Genomic DNA, 17325 nt, shown 5'->3' with positions numbered 1-17325 from the left:
GTTATTTTTTTTAGTGAATGGAGGTGCCTCTCCTGGATGAGTTTGGCACATTTTACTGATCCTGTGGCCTTCCGTTCAAAGCCATTAGTATAAGAACTGGTGCATATAAGTAAATAAAAATTAACTAGTATTTGTGGGCTTTTGCCTCATCAGAAGTGTGAAAGAAAACTACTGTTCATCCTAGACAGAGGCACTTATAAATATAGAATGACTGTAATCCAAATCTGCTGGGAGTAAAAGAGTGAAACTTCTTGAGTGTCTCAAAATACTGACAAAAATGTAGGTACTTATGTCTACTTTGGGCTAAATTTAGTACTGAATTATGCATGAAATCCAGTGGACTTCTGTGAGGGTGTAAATCACAGTTGAATTTAGTTTGTTCTTTATTACACCCCAATGGTCCTCCTTCATCCCAGAATAAATGTCAGCCTTAGTTTACATACGGCACAAAGTTCAATGCCACAGCTGCTATTGTATGCGGGAATCTGAGTTTTCTAATGTTTTTTCTCCGTACGATAGCAGTTCATAAAATTGGTAATTGGTGCCACATTATCAGCTCATGAGATGTACATGGTATTCATAATGCTAAATGGAATATATTGAAGTAATAGCCTGTCATAAATCATAAGTTTCAGCAATAATTTTTCTGTGCAATGGCTTTTTATGAGTCTCATTTAGGAAAGTGTAAGACAGATGCTTTTAATGGGCAGGGTCTGACATATTAAAAAATGCAATCAAAGGTTATAGGATGCTCTTTTATGTGAATGGACTGGCTATAATATGATCGCTATTTTTATTGTAAACTTATGCTGCATTCCAGAGATGACAGATGTTTTATTTTATATTTCTTCTTCTGAATGAGTAGACAACAGGTGAAGCCCCAAAAGGGTGAAGGGGATAAGTGTACTCCTAAAGCAAATACTTTCATTCTGTCAGAGAGTGTATTTCACATCAGCGATTTAAACAAACGGGCTATTGTGTGCTGGACTCCACATCAACAATAATGATAAAAAACATAAGAAAGAGTAGATACTCATAGACTTTAAAGGCATATAAGTAGGCACAATCTTCCTCATTGTGGTCTTCAGATATTCTTGTGATTGTACTTTGTTGTTTCATAAAAGCACTCATCACTTTCCAGGAAAAAAACAAAACTAGGTCTAAATCTCCTCCTCTGCCCCCACCCCAAAAGAGCTGCTGCTTGATGTTTCTAGGATTTTTTTAAATAAGAATTTTTTCAAGAGCAAAGTTTGGGAGTAAAAAAGGGCACTTGTTTGTATACCAAATATTTCTGTATTCAGTTCGTCTCACTTGACACTAAAATCAGTTATTTTAATACTTTTGTAATACCTCCCCTTAAAGAGGTTTTGTGTTTTCTAAATACTGCTCCTTGGGTTTCAAAATGCAGGGTCATATGGAAAACCAATATTCAGTGACCAAGTCCCTTTTTTGACTGGTAACTGAATATGATTTTTTTAAGTATTGTTTGACTATTATGTTGTCATAAGGCTATGGAGGTACCCTCTCAAGTATGCCAACAATGAGAGTTGAAGGGTTGGTACCCTCATATGGCAAGGACCAAATTTTCTTCTGGTGGTGGGACAAGGAAGTGGCCAGTCCTGCAGCGTGTGTGTGTTTGCATGCATTGGTATGCAACTGTGTATGTATTAATTTATATTCTGAAAGCAGAAGGAACAGATCTAATTGTTTAGGGAAGAAATGATTACAGTATGTCTTTAGAGGATGCATAGCTACAAATGAGGAGTACCCTTTGGAAAATTTCTCTATAGGATTCACATTGGGTCTGCACAGATAAAGTCTGATTTTTCTTCCTGTTAACATGAGAATAGGAGGATAATTTCCTGGTGGCTATTTTATCTGCATTATCTTCGGAAAGGTATTGCAGAAATAATCTTATCTATCGCCGCCTTTAAGGAATATTCTAGGCAAGTTAATGACGGTATTTACCCCAATAACTACTTGTTGCTTCTGCAAAACCTAAGGAGCTCCTTTCAAGAAAGTATGTGCACTGCTTAACCACAAAGCCCTAAATACTGACTTTAGAATGGGAACAGCATTGAAGGAATCTTAAGCTTTTTTGGTTTCTATCTTATTAGAATGTATGCAGCCTCATTTAGAGAATGTTAAATGATTCACATGCACTTTGGCAAGCATATTTTGAGATCTACGAGTTAATAAATTCTTGAAGCTGTTACTAGTGTATGATGTAGAGTTCTTGTCCAAGTGTACTATTACAAGTAACCTCCCCAAGCTACAACCTAAATGCTTGAGTTACATAGGTATGTTGCTAGTTAACTGGCTGAATGTCTAATTAAAGACAAGTTGTATTATTCTGTGCGAAATAAATTGGGATGTGTACCAACCATACCTTGATAGGAATCACAATGACTGCTTCATTTTATAGGACTTTGTCATATAAAACTGTTGGAAAATGGCAAAGAACATTCAAAATAAGTCACTCAGGAAAATACTATTTTGTGAAATCAAATCCTTTAGGTACATAAAAGGGTGTACGTCAGGTACATAAGCAAGGGGAAGCTACAGAGATGCATATTGTAGGTGTTCTGAATGGTTGCTGCCATTCCTTTCTAATCTTTCTTGTTTATTGGCATTTTTAAAAAAGTTCCAATTAAACTTTTCTATTACATTAATTGTCCTGAATTAGAAAATTAAAATTTTATTTTAACTGTAATGAGCTTTACATTTCTGTTCCTTTTCCTTTGTTTTGCCCTACCAAAGTGACACACATAATGTCTGTACTTTAACAGTTTGAAATTCTTCAAAAACTTGCCTTTTTTGACAGTTTTTGACAAGCTTAATTAATACTTTTCCAAATTTATTTATAGTTTTACTGGAATAGTTGACTGAACTCTGACTCCAGAAGTGAAAGGTGGAGTTGGAGGTTTGATCTGCACATACTTTTTAGTGAAAACTTGTGAAAGTGCGATCACTTAAGATAAATTATGCTATATCAGTAATCTCTTTTTCAACTTCAACTAGAGGCTTTTGCCAAAGGCGTGTAGCGCTTCTTGTGGCAAGAAGATGTAAGAAGTACTGGCTAAATAGTTCATAGGTTTGGGGGTTTTTTTCTTGTTTTTCCCTTTGATTTAGGAAGCTGAACTTGTTAAAAGTTCTTAACAACAACAAATTAGAAGTGCAAAAGCAAAGGTTTGCTAATCACTGGTTAGTTGCACTAATACGTTACTTTGATCCTATTTTCGTTTCTTGTCAAAACTTACATACTAGCATCTATATCTTAAAAATATATGCTATAAAATGTGTAGGTTATGCAGTTACTATTGGAGGAAATGCAAATACTAGACTTTTTTTTCATTTTGTAACTATGCGAACCCAGCATTCTATGATATCACTTTGCTATTTTAGTAATCAACTGTTTAAAACCATTCACAGGGTCCTAAATATTATGAGAGAAGAACACAGAAAGGCAAGGTGTTCTGCAAAGCTCTCTCTCTTCTAGGGAGATACAGGTCCGTTTTCTTGGCAAAGACAAAATATGCCTCCAAAGAACATTTTATGTTTGGAAGAAAAAAAAAAGAAAGAAAAAGAAAGAAAAAAAGTAATTATTTCTTAATTATGTATATTGATGGATATTTGCATATATTTGCTTAGGGCAGAACCTGACTCATAATTTCAATTGCTTAATCATAGTAACCTGGTAATAAGTTTAAGAAATTACTGTTATTAGACACACAGATTGTACTCAGTCATTCCTCTAGAAGGTGATTGGAGCAAAACTGTAGCTGAATTGTAGAAGAATATGGGTAGACTTATGTTTGTTAATCATGTTTAGGTATTGCATTTAGATGAAAACTCTGGTAACTAGCATTAAGTCTCATGGCTCAGTGTATCAGTTCATTTGTTGCCTGCAGTAGTCAAGAAGACAGATTCTACCTTGTTGTCTGACTAGCATAAGTGAGGTTTGTGAGAACACACCTGTTTCTGTTGCAGTGCAGGGTAAAGGAAATGATTTAACAGGGTGACAATTCTTGTATGTCCCATTGTGAAGGTTTTCTATATTTATACAAAAAATAGATGATCTAGGAAAAATGAAAGACATAGATACGTATATACACACACTGAAGCAAATAAGCTATTTTCCCTGAGGCATTAATACCTAGATGTAGCACTGATCTTGTGGGATGCTGTCTTCTTCAGGTGACTGTTATTAGACTGCTTGTCATAAAAGACCTTTCTTTCCAAGTTTTGTAAAGCAGGAATAAAAGACAGTTCCAAGATTTCTTCTCTTCTGTTAGCAAGGAAAACATCCATTGATGTCAAAGAGATTTTGATTCAGTAAAGAATAAAGACTTTAGTTTTCACCTTCTAAAAATGACTGTATTTTCACTGTGGCACTAAAAAAAAAAGTTAAATCAGAGTCTTTCTCTGTTCATCATATTAAATGGAATGGCCACTAGGTCTCATATGCTTTGATAAATGCTTTGGAAACATAGTTAAGCAGAGCCACTTTTAGCATGCATGAATTAATGAGAGTGGGATTTAGGGAAGCGGTTAACTAAACTTGCACAATGTTGAGCATTGTTTTGCCATTTAGAAAGTAGTTCATCAATGCCTCTCTACTAAATCCATTCTGTAATATCTGCGGGCAGTAATGTGTGGAGAAAATAATTTCAAAGGGAGAACAATTTCTTGGCACTGTTATTGCTTTCCTTTTTGGTAAAGGAATATAAATGGTCAGCTGTGCTGTTATCTAACCTAGTGTCATCCTCCACTAAGTGCAGCACAGTTGTTCTGGATACTTTATGAAGTCCCTGAGTCTATTGACTTCAGCGTGTGATTTGTCAGCACATTCCTCTTCCCCAGCTCTCCCCAACACCGCTGAGGCCTCTGAAATGGCTCACACCGGTGCTCCTAGATTGTGTGATGACCAAGCATTTGATGTGAAATGCAGACTGTAAAAGGATCTTTCCTTTATAATGGAAAGGGGCTGGCGTGATTCAAGGGGGACTAGAAAAGAATGAGGTTGCAATTCCAAGCAGTTAATCCTCTGACCATGAAAGTGCCCAAGCCCCTGCCTCCACCCTTGCAATTCAGTCTGTCAAACCCTGGGGTCTTCCAAATGTTAATTTTATGCAGTTTTCCCAGTGCCCTTAGCAGACTAGTGCATGCTGGCGGGGAGCAAAACCTAAGAAGCTCTCACCCAAGTCCAGTTCTCTTAAAAACTAGATGGGATGCTGTGCTGGTGCTACAGGGACTCTCTAAAAGCCTGTGCCGCACAGTTAGCTTGCCATCCACGTGAGGAGGAGTTCTGTAAGGCTACAGGATTACTGACTCGGTTTAAGCAGGGCTGTGGCTTACCCTGTGCCCTTGAATTCTGAACGGTGATCCTTTTCTCCACCTTTTCTCCTACACAGTGCCAGTATGTTTGGCAAAAGCACCACATGCTCAGGGTTTTACCTCCTAGAATCTCACATACTTCATTTAAGCTAAACTCTACTTGGGTGTTAATGGACTTTGGATGGCTCAGACTCATAATTCTCAAAAAATGATTGGGCACTTCCCTAAACTTTAATGTAAATGTTAAGGCAACCTAGCTTAAGAGCTTCAGACAACATCTAAAATAACTGCAGTTTTCATGCGGTATGATAGCACAAGTCTCTTTTCACTTTCTACTAATGTTAGATGCATGCAGTTGTCAGTTTTGGTTTTTTCTAGGCTTTTGGTACTTTCTTTATGACTTACTGTTTTAATTATCTATAAAGTGTCTAGAGCTCTTGCTGCTATGCAACTAATAAAATAATAATATGAACTGTGATTTTCACTGTAGGATTTCCTATTTTCTTTGTTGCTTTAGAATGAATAATTAAGTACAAAGCTGTGAAAACCTGTTTAAAATTAATTTAAAAAGTGGGGGATCACACAAACCACAAGCCACATCTACATCAAGTATTTAAACGAATACCTGTTTTGTAGGTTTTCTTTTTTCATATTTTTCTGGTTTACTGGATACAAAATGTCTGATACTTGGTATTTCTCAACTGCTGTGAAATCAAACTAACTGTAAGCAGTATTTCAAGCAGCTGCTGAGAGTGGTGTAAGTCCAAAATCGGAGTTTACAATTCAGAAAGGAATGCTGGTAACAAACTTCCCTGTAATAGTGTGATGGGTTGACCCTGGCTGAATGCCAGGTGCCCATCAAAGCCGTTTTATCACTCCCCCATCCTCAGCTGGACAGGGGAGAGAAAAATATAACAAAAAAGCTTGCGGGTCGAGATAAGGACAGAAGAGATCATTCGCTAATTACCGTCACGGGCAAAACAGGCTCAGTTTGGGGAAAATTAGCTCAATTTATTACAAATCAGCGACAGTAAGGTAAATGAGAAATAAAATGAAATCTCAGAACACCTTCCCTCCACCCCTCCCTTCTTCCCGGGCACAACTTCACTCCCGGATTTCTCCACCAAGCCCCCCCAGCAGCACAAGGGGGACAGGGATGGGGTTTACGGTCATCACACGTTATTTTCTGCCGCTTCACCTCCTCAGGGGGAGGGCTCATCACACTCTTCCCCTGCTCCAGCGTGGGGTCCCACCCATGGGAGACAGTCCTCCACGAACTTTCTCCAACGTGGGCCATTCCCACGGGCTGCAGTTCTTCACGAACTGCTCCAGCATGGGTCCTTTCCACAGTGTGCAGTCCTTCAGGAGCACCCTGCTCCAGCGTGGGTCCCCCACGGGGTCACAAGTCCTGCCAGAAAACCTGCTCCGTGGGCTCCTCTCTCCACAGATCCGCAGGTCCTGCCAGGAGCCTGCTCCAGCGCAGGGTTCCCACGGGGTCACAGCCTCCTTCGGGAACCCACCTGCTCCGGCGTGGAGTCCTCCACGGGCTGCAGGTGGATATCTGCTCCACCGTGGACCTCCCTGGACTGCAGGGGGACAGCCTGCCTCACCAGGGTCTTCACCACGGGCTGCAGGGGAATCTCTGCTCCGGCGCCTGGAGCATCTCCTCCCCCTCCTTCTTCACTGACCTTGGTATCCACAGGGTTGTTTCTCTTACATGTTCTCACTCCTCTCTCTGGCAGCTGTTTTCTCCATGTCCCAACTTTTTTTTCCTTCTTAAAAATGTTATCACAGAGGCGTTACCACTATCACTGATTGGCTCGGCCTTGGCTGGCGGCGGGTCCATCCTAGAGCCGGCTGGTATGGGCTTGTTTTCTCTCGAACACAGGGGAAGCTTCCAGCAGCTTCTTACAGGAGCCACCCCTGTAACCTCCCCCCGCTACCAAAACCTTGCTACATAAAACCAATACAAATAGCTTGCACGATTTTTTGCATACCTTTGCTATCGATGTGAATTTTACCTTGTATTGATTTTGTTTAGTGTTAACGGTTCTTTCAAAAGTGCCAGCGCTCTGTAATTATTACCTGCCTGTGGGAAATGGGCTTCCAATGTCAATGGAAAACTTTAATACCTATGTCACAGTGTCTGCAGATCTACATCTGGATGTTGGAAATGCTGTTTGCTGACTTGTTTTAATGGCACAAGACTCATAGAATCCAGGCATCTTTTTGCTACCCTGCTAAGTTACTGATTTCCTTTTGAGCTGAGAGTGCCTGTTCATATTTCCTAATCTTCGCCCTAACTAGGGGTACCAACAGTTACAGAAACACTTTCCTAGCAGCGTTATTCCTTGCTGGAATCCCTATAGCATTACAGTTGGAGGCTGGTAGGCAAGTGGATGATTTCACAAAAACATCTAAAGTAAAGCTTTGTACCTAATAATAATATTGGAAAGATTACCAGCTGCTTAATTAAGACCAGCATTTCAAACCTGGCTCCCAAATTAATTCACTTTTTTTCAGATTTGCACTTGCCCTGCTTGAGGATGGGAAGAACGGAGGAGGAAACATTTGCAAGGAATAGTTAGTTTTACTGGTACCTGTGTAGTCAGTTGTCTGCCTGTAAAATTGCTGTAGAAGCTACAGCCCTATTGCTTGTTTGTGGTAGTACTGGACACTGAAATGAGTAGAAAACTGTTTGGTTTGGGTTTATTTGTTGTTATTTTTTAAGAGAGTCAATGTTTTCTTTTGGAGCATTTTTATTAGATTTTCCGTTATATCTTTATAAATATGCCAGTATCGTGCTGAAGCTAGTGAACAGTTGATGTGTAAGAAATGGGGAAATAAAACACTGACATTAACAATGTGAATGCATATTTTGGAGTTAAATTTGCACTGTGCAGGTCTTTGCTGCAGTAAGCATGATGGGACAGAGAGCAGTCCTGCCTTATGTGCCAGCTTCCTCTGTGTCTGGGACTTGCAGTCAAGCCCCACCACCAGTCTGCTTGCCTGGCCTTCAGCAGTGCACTGACTTGAAATAGAATGCTTATGGTTATCTTTTGGGTTGTCAGGCTTTATTCTAACATTCCTAATTGACACTGATTGTTATTTTTTACTTGTGGGTAGCATCAGCTTTTGATACTGTACTCAAAATAGAGATCAGGTTTCAGGTCTTAAAACATTCTGGGAAAACGAGTGTGGTTCTCTGTTCCGGTATTCCAATCACAAGCCACAATTGAAAGGAAGAGCCACTTCAGTGCATAATCGTACTCTTGGGAGCTGCTGAATGGACAAATCATGCTTCCTTAATTAAAAAGTGATAATATCACTTTTCACTAATGGAGCTGAACATTACTGTCATCTTGAATGAAATTTGCTTAAAGAAAAAAATTCCCTCCATCTTTGCAGTTTTCATCCTGTTACTGTGGTGACTATGGTGAATATCCTGTTTAACTGTTTTCTTGCTTCTGTATATTCAGAAATATTTAGTTATTGGTTTAGTGTCAACAAATGCCACAGCTTTTGCTCATGCACAGTTTGAAGTGAACAGGGTTTTATTGTTGTTCTGTGTAACTAACAAAAAACTTAGTAACTGCTGTAACTGCAACTCCCATTAAAGGCGAAGGGAATTGCCTGTGAATATCCAAGTGTAGAATTTTGCTTTGAGCTATTATTCTGTTACTTAATTAAATAAAGTTCCAGATTTGTGACTTTAATTCATGCTAATTAAAAGAGGAGTAGTCTCATGTTAGAAACTACTACTAAATATTGAATGTGTGGAGTGTAAAATACTACTTGGTGTAACTGAATCCCTCATGCGGTTGGTAATACAATTTAGTGTTTTGGAATATCTTACTTTTTTTTTTTCTTAAATGCTTTCCAACCAGAAAACTTTTAAAAACTGGTTTCTAAACTTCTAATAAAAAGATTTTTTTTCTAATGTTTGGAATTCCACCTTAAATTACGTAGAACACTAAATGGCCACTAAAAAGTAGGAGGGAAGATGTATTTCACAAATAATGAACTCATCATGTCACCGTATGAAACATACGGTGGGAAAAGACAGACAATACCGCAGTCTTGTGATGTGAAAATCATTAAAAGGAAAATATGCAAAATCATTTAGGATATGTAAGGAAAGATTAAAGAAGATCTGAACTTCTGAATCAGTTACCACAATCCAACTTGCTTCTATTTTCTTGTAGAAGGATTAGGGCTTTTTTCTATCAGTTATCGCTCTGATAATTTTTCCAAAATAATTTCCTTTGTCCCTTTAATCTCTTGATAATTCATCAAAGAAAGCACATAATTAATCAAAAAAACCATCATTAGAAGCACAACATGAGGTCAGTGCTTTGAATAACAACAGCAGGATACAGAAAATATCCATCTGAGGCAGAAACAGCAAGCAACCTTAGACCAATAAATATATTTGGGGGGAGGAGTTTGAATTCTTATGGTAAATCAAGTTGGTTAAAATGGGAAGTGTGCCCAAGAGAAGTAACCGGTTCTTTCCTGTAAATGTTTGGGCAGTTGTGGGATATACTGCATTTACCTCCAGCCCCAGTAACTATTTCAGACAGATACTTACCTGAGTAAAAGGAGGGTTGTTGATGTTTTCCAGATAGATACTGTAATAGTTAAATTAACAATTGAATAACCTATTCAGTGCTGCTTTTGTTTTGCTTTTCTGTAGACAAAACATGGATGCACACTCCTGAAGCCTTATCAAAGCATTATATTCCCTATAATGCAAAGGTAAGAAAATATGAAGTTATTTTGTCCTCTAACCTTTAGAACACGTCATGCTCTATATTGCTTTTTATTTGAAAACTACAGAGACATCCATTAGCCAAATGAAGTAGCAAAGAAAAACTCAGTAAATGTCTGTTTTGCAGATGAAAAATTTCTGTTTCTTAAATAGTGGCAAATTGATTCTTGTTCTGAATTATTTGATGGTTTTCTAGAAAGCAAACCAGTGTTCCTCTTCTGCTTGATGCTCTGTTTCCTTTTAATGGATGCTAAATGGACGGAAATTTTGAGTGCAAAGGAATATAACATCAGGCTGCAAGCTTATAGTGCTATAAAAATTAAAATTAATAGCACAAACTTCTTTTGAACAACAGCAAAGGCAATGAATAACAATTCAGTCTGCTGGATCTATTGAAACGTCAAATACTCTGGAAATATGGTAGAAGAATAATGGAATTTTTGCACAGTGAAAACAGAAGTCTTACTCATGCTTTCTTATCCCAGTTAGATATGTAGAACATAGTTCTACAATAGTATTTCAGTTAGTTTAATGACATCTGTTTACAGGAAATGCATCATCTTAAAAATAACAGCTTAGAAAATGGTTTGCTAAAAGGAGGAGGGAATACACGATAATCAGCATAATTCAAGAGTAAACTGAGTAATTGGCTATTGCTTGCCTAAACTGGGAGGATAATTCAGTAAGATTCCATAGTTGTCTGTTCTGGATAAAGTTTTCCTATGATTGGTATTTTTTAATATGAAAATAAAAATTATTTCACAGGCCAGGACTCAGCTTCTTATGCTGGTATTCTCTGCTATTGTTTTTGCAATTTTCTTTTGCTTAGTATTGCCACAAAGTGAGTAAGTGTTTGTAGTGGAAATTTCAGTCTCATTCTGCTAGTTGCCAGGTGAACATGTTTTTATTCTGTGTGCTTTCAGACTGAATTTTTGACCAAAGGATGTATTACCACTAGCCTTGCCAGACACCTTGGCTTTTATATTGCAGTTTTTGAGAGGGAGGAATAATTGTTGGGGTGACTGTGCCATCTGTTTTAAGAGTAAGCTGAAGCTATGAATTCTGTTAATGCGCTGAACAATGTCCATTTGTTTGTGGTCTTTACTTGAAGAGAAACAAGAAACCTCCGTCATCTTTCATGTCTCATTGTCTTTTTTAAGAGCATTTCTCATGAATAAGTGTCAGTTCAGATACACAGAAAAGTTTTTTAGAGTAAAGACGACGGTGATAAGATGGTAATAACTGTAGAAACAACATCAACAGCTTCTGGGGGAGAAGAAAGGAATAGGGGATTCCTATGCAAAGGAAGTCTGTTCTCAGTCTTATTAGAAAGACTCTTGGTCCAAAAAAAGTCTTTGCTCTTATTTAGGCTAATATATGCCCAAGTGTCCTGTCTAGGTCTGCTCCTGTTTAATGTGGGTTCTGACCTCACAGGGCCTCCTCAACCTCGGTGTTGCTGCTTCTGAGGTCTGTTAGAATAGTTGCAGGAAGCTGCGGTATATCAGAATGCTTCCAGGAAGCTGCAATGTACTACAGTATGTATGTTTAATAAAAAAAAGTTACCCATTTTTTATTTGGATCACAGTAGAAAATTATTATTTAGAACTGTCAGTTATTTGATTCATTATTCCAAAGCAAGTAAAAAATTGTTCTGGTCTGTAAATGGAGTCTAAAGGGTGTGGGATTTCCACATTGCTTTTTTTATTGAGACCTGGCATAAATTTGCATAGGTTTTATGAGGTTAGCTGGCATATGCAGACATAACAACATTATTAAATCTAGATGATGTTTCACCTCAACTCTCAAGTACCATTTTCATTAAGTTTTGCAATATTTTTCTTTTTAAGAGGAAAACATGTATCTATTAGTACCCCATTTAGGTTTTGGAATGTTTTGATTTTTAACTAAAATATCCCATTGATTTCATATCTTGGAACTATGTTGTGAAATAATGATTAAAAACTCAGAAAGCAAGTATTGAGAAAGACTCATTGATTTTTTTTTTTTCAAATGTTCATATTGTTCCACTTCCAATTCTGTAAGATTCTATTCATATAACTTTTATATTTGTTGGGAGGAAGAGGCAACACTTTATCTGATTTATTTCACAAGGTAATTATGTGAGTGAAGAATAACATATTCAGAAAATCAAATCAATTTGATGGAAAGCAATACCAGAGATGTTCTTTTTCCATGGGCAAGTGAGCTGTGTTCTGCTACATAGTTTTTTGAATGCAAATTACTGTGTATGAAACATAGTGTTTTCTCTTCTTTGTAAGACACAAAAATCGTTTCTCTGACACTAATCTTCTGAGATGATCAGAAAAAGGAGAGCTTACTAAGAACAACTGGAAAAGATGGGATTTTGTTTGTTTACTTGATTCCTAAGACATCTTTAAGAATTAAAGAAAGCTTGTTGATAAAATGCAGTTCATGAGTTGACTGTTAGCTTACTAAAAAAAAAAAATCCTAGCAAAGTTAACTGGAAATTTGAAGAACCCTGCAATATGGACAACTGGCCTTTTTTCTACAAACTGGAGAGGACTTTTTAATAGAGAATTAGTAATGTCTTGTATCTCTTAGGACACCCGCAGGATAATTTATGGCAATAATCCTCTTTGCAAGAAAATATGAGCGGAGTCGTTACTTCTGGAAGTAAAATCCAGGAGCCAATAGTCTCATAAGGATGCTCTTAAATGTAAAAGCATCTTGATTTTTCTCTCTCCTTTCCAGCATACCCAGTCCTCATGGTACTTGCTATTTTGAAATTTGCTGGCTTTTAGTGTGGTTTGGTGTATGGTGTAAGTTGATTGAGGTCTGGGGTTTGGTTTTTTTGTGGGTTTTGTTGTTGTTTTGGGGTTTTTTTTGTTGTTATTGTTGTTACTACTGTTGTTTTGGGGTTGTTTTTTGGTTTTTTGGTTTTTTTCATTTTTTAAATCTTACTGATGTTCCCAGTCTTGGTCTTGCAGAAGGCACTGATAATAAGACTCCACACATTTCAGTATGCTCTGTAGGTGAAATCTGGGCCTACTGAAGTCAGAATTTTGCCATCAGTTTGTGATCCTATATTTTTCTTGAATATATCCCTCCAAATGAAAGCATATTGGCAACATGGACAGTGGGATTGAGTGCACCCTCAGGAAGTTTGCCAATGACACCAAGCTGGTGCAGTTGACACGCTGGAGGGAAGGGATGCCATCCAGAGGGGCCTGGACAGGCTTGAGAGTTGGGCCCACGCACATGAAGCCTCATGAAGTTCAACAAGGCCAAGTGCAATGTCCTTCACGTGAGTCAGGGCAATCCGAAGAACAAATACAGACTGAGCGATGAGTGGATTGAGAGCAGCCCTGAGGAGAGGCCTTGGGGATTGTTGGTTGATGAGAAGCTTAACATGACCCAGCAATGTGCCGACCATATCGTGGGCTGCATCAAAAGAAGTGTGACCAGCAAGTTGAGGGAGGTGATTCTCCCCCCCTACTCTGCTCTTGTGAGACCCTACCTGGAGTACTGCATCCGGCGTCCCCAGTACGAGACAGACATGGACTGTTGGAGCGAGTCCAGAGGAGGGCCATGAAGATGACCAGAGGGCTGGAGCACCTCTCCTATGGGGACAGGCTGAGAGAGTTGGGGTTGTTTAGCCTGGAGAAGAGAAGGCTCCAGGGAGACCTTATAGCAGCCTGCCAGTACTTAAAGGGGGCCTGCAGGAGAGATGGGAAAGGACTCTTTATCAGGGAGGGTAGCGATAGGACAAGGGGTAATGGTTTTAAACTGAAAGAGGGTAGATTTAGATTAGATATTAGGAAAAAATTATTTACTGTGAGGGTGGTGAGGCACTGGAACAGGTTGCCCAGAGAGGTTGTGGATGTCCCCTTCCTGGCAGTGTTCAAGGCCAGGTTGAATGGGGCTTTGAGGAACCTGCTCTAGTGGAAGGTGTCCCTGCCCATGGCAGGGGGGGTGGAACTAGATGATCTTTATAATCCCTTCCAACCCAAACCATTCTATGATTCTATGATATTGGTTATGTAATTTTTTTTCAAAAAAGATTATTTTAAATCTTGGTATATTATCAAATATGGAGATACAGGACTCATTTAGATGTAGTAGCATGGCAGTTTTCATTTTACCAGGATATTAAATGCTAAGGCAAACTGAAATTTCTCTTCTGTGTCATCTTCTTTCTATAATGTTCCATAACGAAGAACAGATGTTTCTGTTATTTTCCATACTGTAGGGAAAAAAAGTTCTCTTCTGCCCTTAAGTTAATTCTCTTGATTTTAGGCCAGTTTCCTTTCTCCAAAAGAAAAGTGATCAAAGTCTGACTGTATAATGGAATTTGACTGCAACCTTAACAATGGACTGATTATTGTCATCACGTAACTGATACCCTGAGGGGTGTCTTTCTGCTAATAAAAAGTTGCCACTGCCCAAACCAGCAATGTTTACTATGTCTAATATGTTGCAGTAAATTATATATATATATATATTCCCTTTTATAGTCACCTGGCTATTTTTTGGCTTATATCTAATTTTCACATGCACGTCTTTCAATTTGCAGATTAGAGGTTCTGCTTTGCAAGCCTGGTGTTTATGTTGGCTACTAGTATACTATGGAGTCAGTAGCTTTGACCTTAGACGAGGCTGAAGAGCTGCTGTTTTACATAATAACATGATGGCATGTTAAACCCTTGGGAGTTTATTTTGCCAAGAGATGTGATGGCTTCCTAGTGCTGAGACAGCTACTGTCCTAATGTTTACTTTAGACTTAATTTAAAACTTTCTATATTGTCATATACATATCTGTGATTCTTGATGAAGTTTAATTTTGAAACTTTGAAGATAAATGAGCAAAGCTTTCCCCAAAAAGACTGTTAAACATCCCTTACTTTGTATTATTGTGAGGTTTTGATGACAATTAATTGTGAATTGTTGTGAAGTTTCATGGATGATCTTTCTTCTCAATTATTCAATATGTATCTTGGACCTGTATTGCAACTGTAGGCGGGGGGGGGGGGAGGCATTAGTAATAAATACCCTGCAAAAAGACCTCGCTTGGCAGTACCTAGTAGTATTAATCTTCACTGCAGTACAATAAGCAGAGTTTAGTTAGGTTTTCAACTTTATGTAATTTCTTATTCCCTCATCAAAGTTTTTTGTCATTGAGGAATGGCATATCATGCTTTTCTGGAGCAGGCATTTTGGAAAAGAATTTTAGGTCAAAAATACTGTGATGCTTCTAATTGATATAACTACCATAGCAGGGCTTTAGGTGCAATTATGTCTTTTGAATATCTGCATATCGCTATCATTAGTGTATTGCTATCATTATCAAAGCCATGTTTTCATGTCATAAACTGCTCTTCTACTACAAATTCTTGTTGCTATAGCTATACTACCAATTTCTCTTTTTCTATCCAGTCAGCATACTACAGAATAATCATGATTTTGTATCAGTAAAAACAATTAATGAAAGAATATCAAAGGGAAAATTATGTATAGATTTGCCAAGTAAACAGAGATATAAGGCATGGTATTGAAAAGTATACTTAAATTTATGTGGTGAAGTTAGATATAGCAAGATATTCCAAACAGAGCATGAAAATGTTGAAAAATAGAAACTAATGAAATAGAAGAGGGCATTACAAGAAATAATTCATTTTCCTACAATTAATTTATTAGAATTAATAACTTAATTCCAATTAACTTTTATTAGAGTATCAAAATGTCTTGGATGTAATCATAATTAATTTAGTGTTTAAACACAAGAAAACTGAGTATTGTAAAAAGATCCAAATGAAATATGAAAGCAGAAAATTATAATTTTACAAGGAAATGCATATCTGAACTTCTTAGTTATTTCTGATACATTACAGTCATTAAACTTCGGGCTCATTATACCAAAGATGAACAAACACGTAAATAAGACCTAAAATATTTAGAGTTTGCAAGGGGTACCATCAACAGACTTCCCTGCTTCAGGGAAATGGATCTACCTATTCCATCTTGCTTACAGGATTACATACTTAAAATGGGAGAAGGATAGGAGAGGATAGCATTGTATCCACAAATACCCTACAAAATAAATGACTGTGATGCAGAAGGATTGTATCTAAACTTTGAACAGCAGCAAACATCATCTCATGTAAGTAGCTGAAGGAGGGGAGCTGCATTTTAGCTGTTCAGCATGAAGTAGTTTCAGTTGTTATCATTTGTCTCTGTGAAAACTGGTGAGTATTTCAGCTTCCTTAAAATCTGAACATTTGTTACTTCCTCAGAAAGCTCTGTGGGGTACTGAGTGCTTTTGAAAAGCTGTCAGTCTGTCTCACCTGAGGTTGCAGAGCCAGTTTGTAAAGGGGCAAGAATAACTCTGCACCTCCTGAGTCTTGGTCCAGTCTTTTGAGCACAATCCCACCCCTCACTTTCCGTCAATAGTGTATCACTGGACCGTAATGGAAGTTGAATAGTATTTGCAGACAATTTTATATCTCATCTGCATATGAATGCACACAAGTTCAAAGACTGTATGAATGCATGTTGCACATGCTTGAGTAGCCCACAATGGCCCCTACATGTCAGCACATCAAGATACTTTTGCAAGAATTAGTAGGCACGTGGCTTATGGAATCTGTGTGCATCTGCACCTAGAGTTTTGTCTTTCATGTCCATTTACTATTGCTTATCTGAAAGCTTTCAAAAATGTGACTTGTTTATAATTGAACTACTTGTATCTTTTATGACTGAACACTGGCTGAGAAGTTTAGAAGAATTTGCGGAATAGCAACAGCATGGTTTTGATGTGTGTGTGGTCTCTTTCCAGGTGTCTATAGCCCTCTGTCAATTATTTGTAAAATACCTAGCTGCATAACTTCAGGCTCTACAGATCACTCTTATTCTGCAGAAGGTGACCTGCTTCAAGAAAGTAATCAGGTTTTCTTTCTTTAGGTCCATTTCTGTGTAGCTTGCACAGAGAGTTTTAGGTCTGACTGAAGCGCTCGGTGTCACATAAATGCAAAGAAGTATCATTTTGAGGCATATACATGAGACAGAATGCTTAGATCCAAATAATTAAGATTTGGCAAAGTGGTAAACGCTTGCAGCGTGGAGGGGTAGGGATGAGAAGTGGTTTATATGCGGATGCTACAGGTACACATACTGCTAATTCTGCAGTGTAGTAGATGAGTACATATATGTACTGAAAGCAGAGACAGGATTCATAAAGG

The 17325-nt window shown here is 38.0% G+C and overlaps 1 protein-coding gene across 5 annotated transcripts in view; it reads left to right on the top strand.

Moving 5' to 3' along the window:
* GULP1 (GULP PTB domain containing engulfment adaptor 1) overlaps nt 1-17325 on the top strand; it is a 165246-nt gene that overhangs the window by 81673 nt on the left and 66248 nt on the right. For all 5 annotated transcript variants that reach the window (XM_069781924.1, XM_069781920.1, XM_069781922.1 and 2 more), the window contains one exon: nt 10034-10095. In XM_069781924.1, coding sequence (XP_069638025.1) covers nt 10034-10095 — 62 coding nt within the window. The remainder of the gene's footprint in view (nt 1-10033; nt 10096-17325) is intronic.

Source organism: Haliaeetus albicilla, chromosome 4 (assembly GCF_947461875.1).
Source record: "Haliaeetus albicilla chromosome 4, bHalAlb1.1, whole genome shotgun sequence".
Classification (NCBI taxonomy): Eukaryota; Metazoa; Chordata; class Aves; order Accipitriformes; family Accipitridae; genus Haliaeetus; species Haliaeetus albicilla.
Note: the sequence above shows the minus strand (reverse complement) of the source record. Positions and strands in the feature narration are given on the sequence as shown.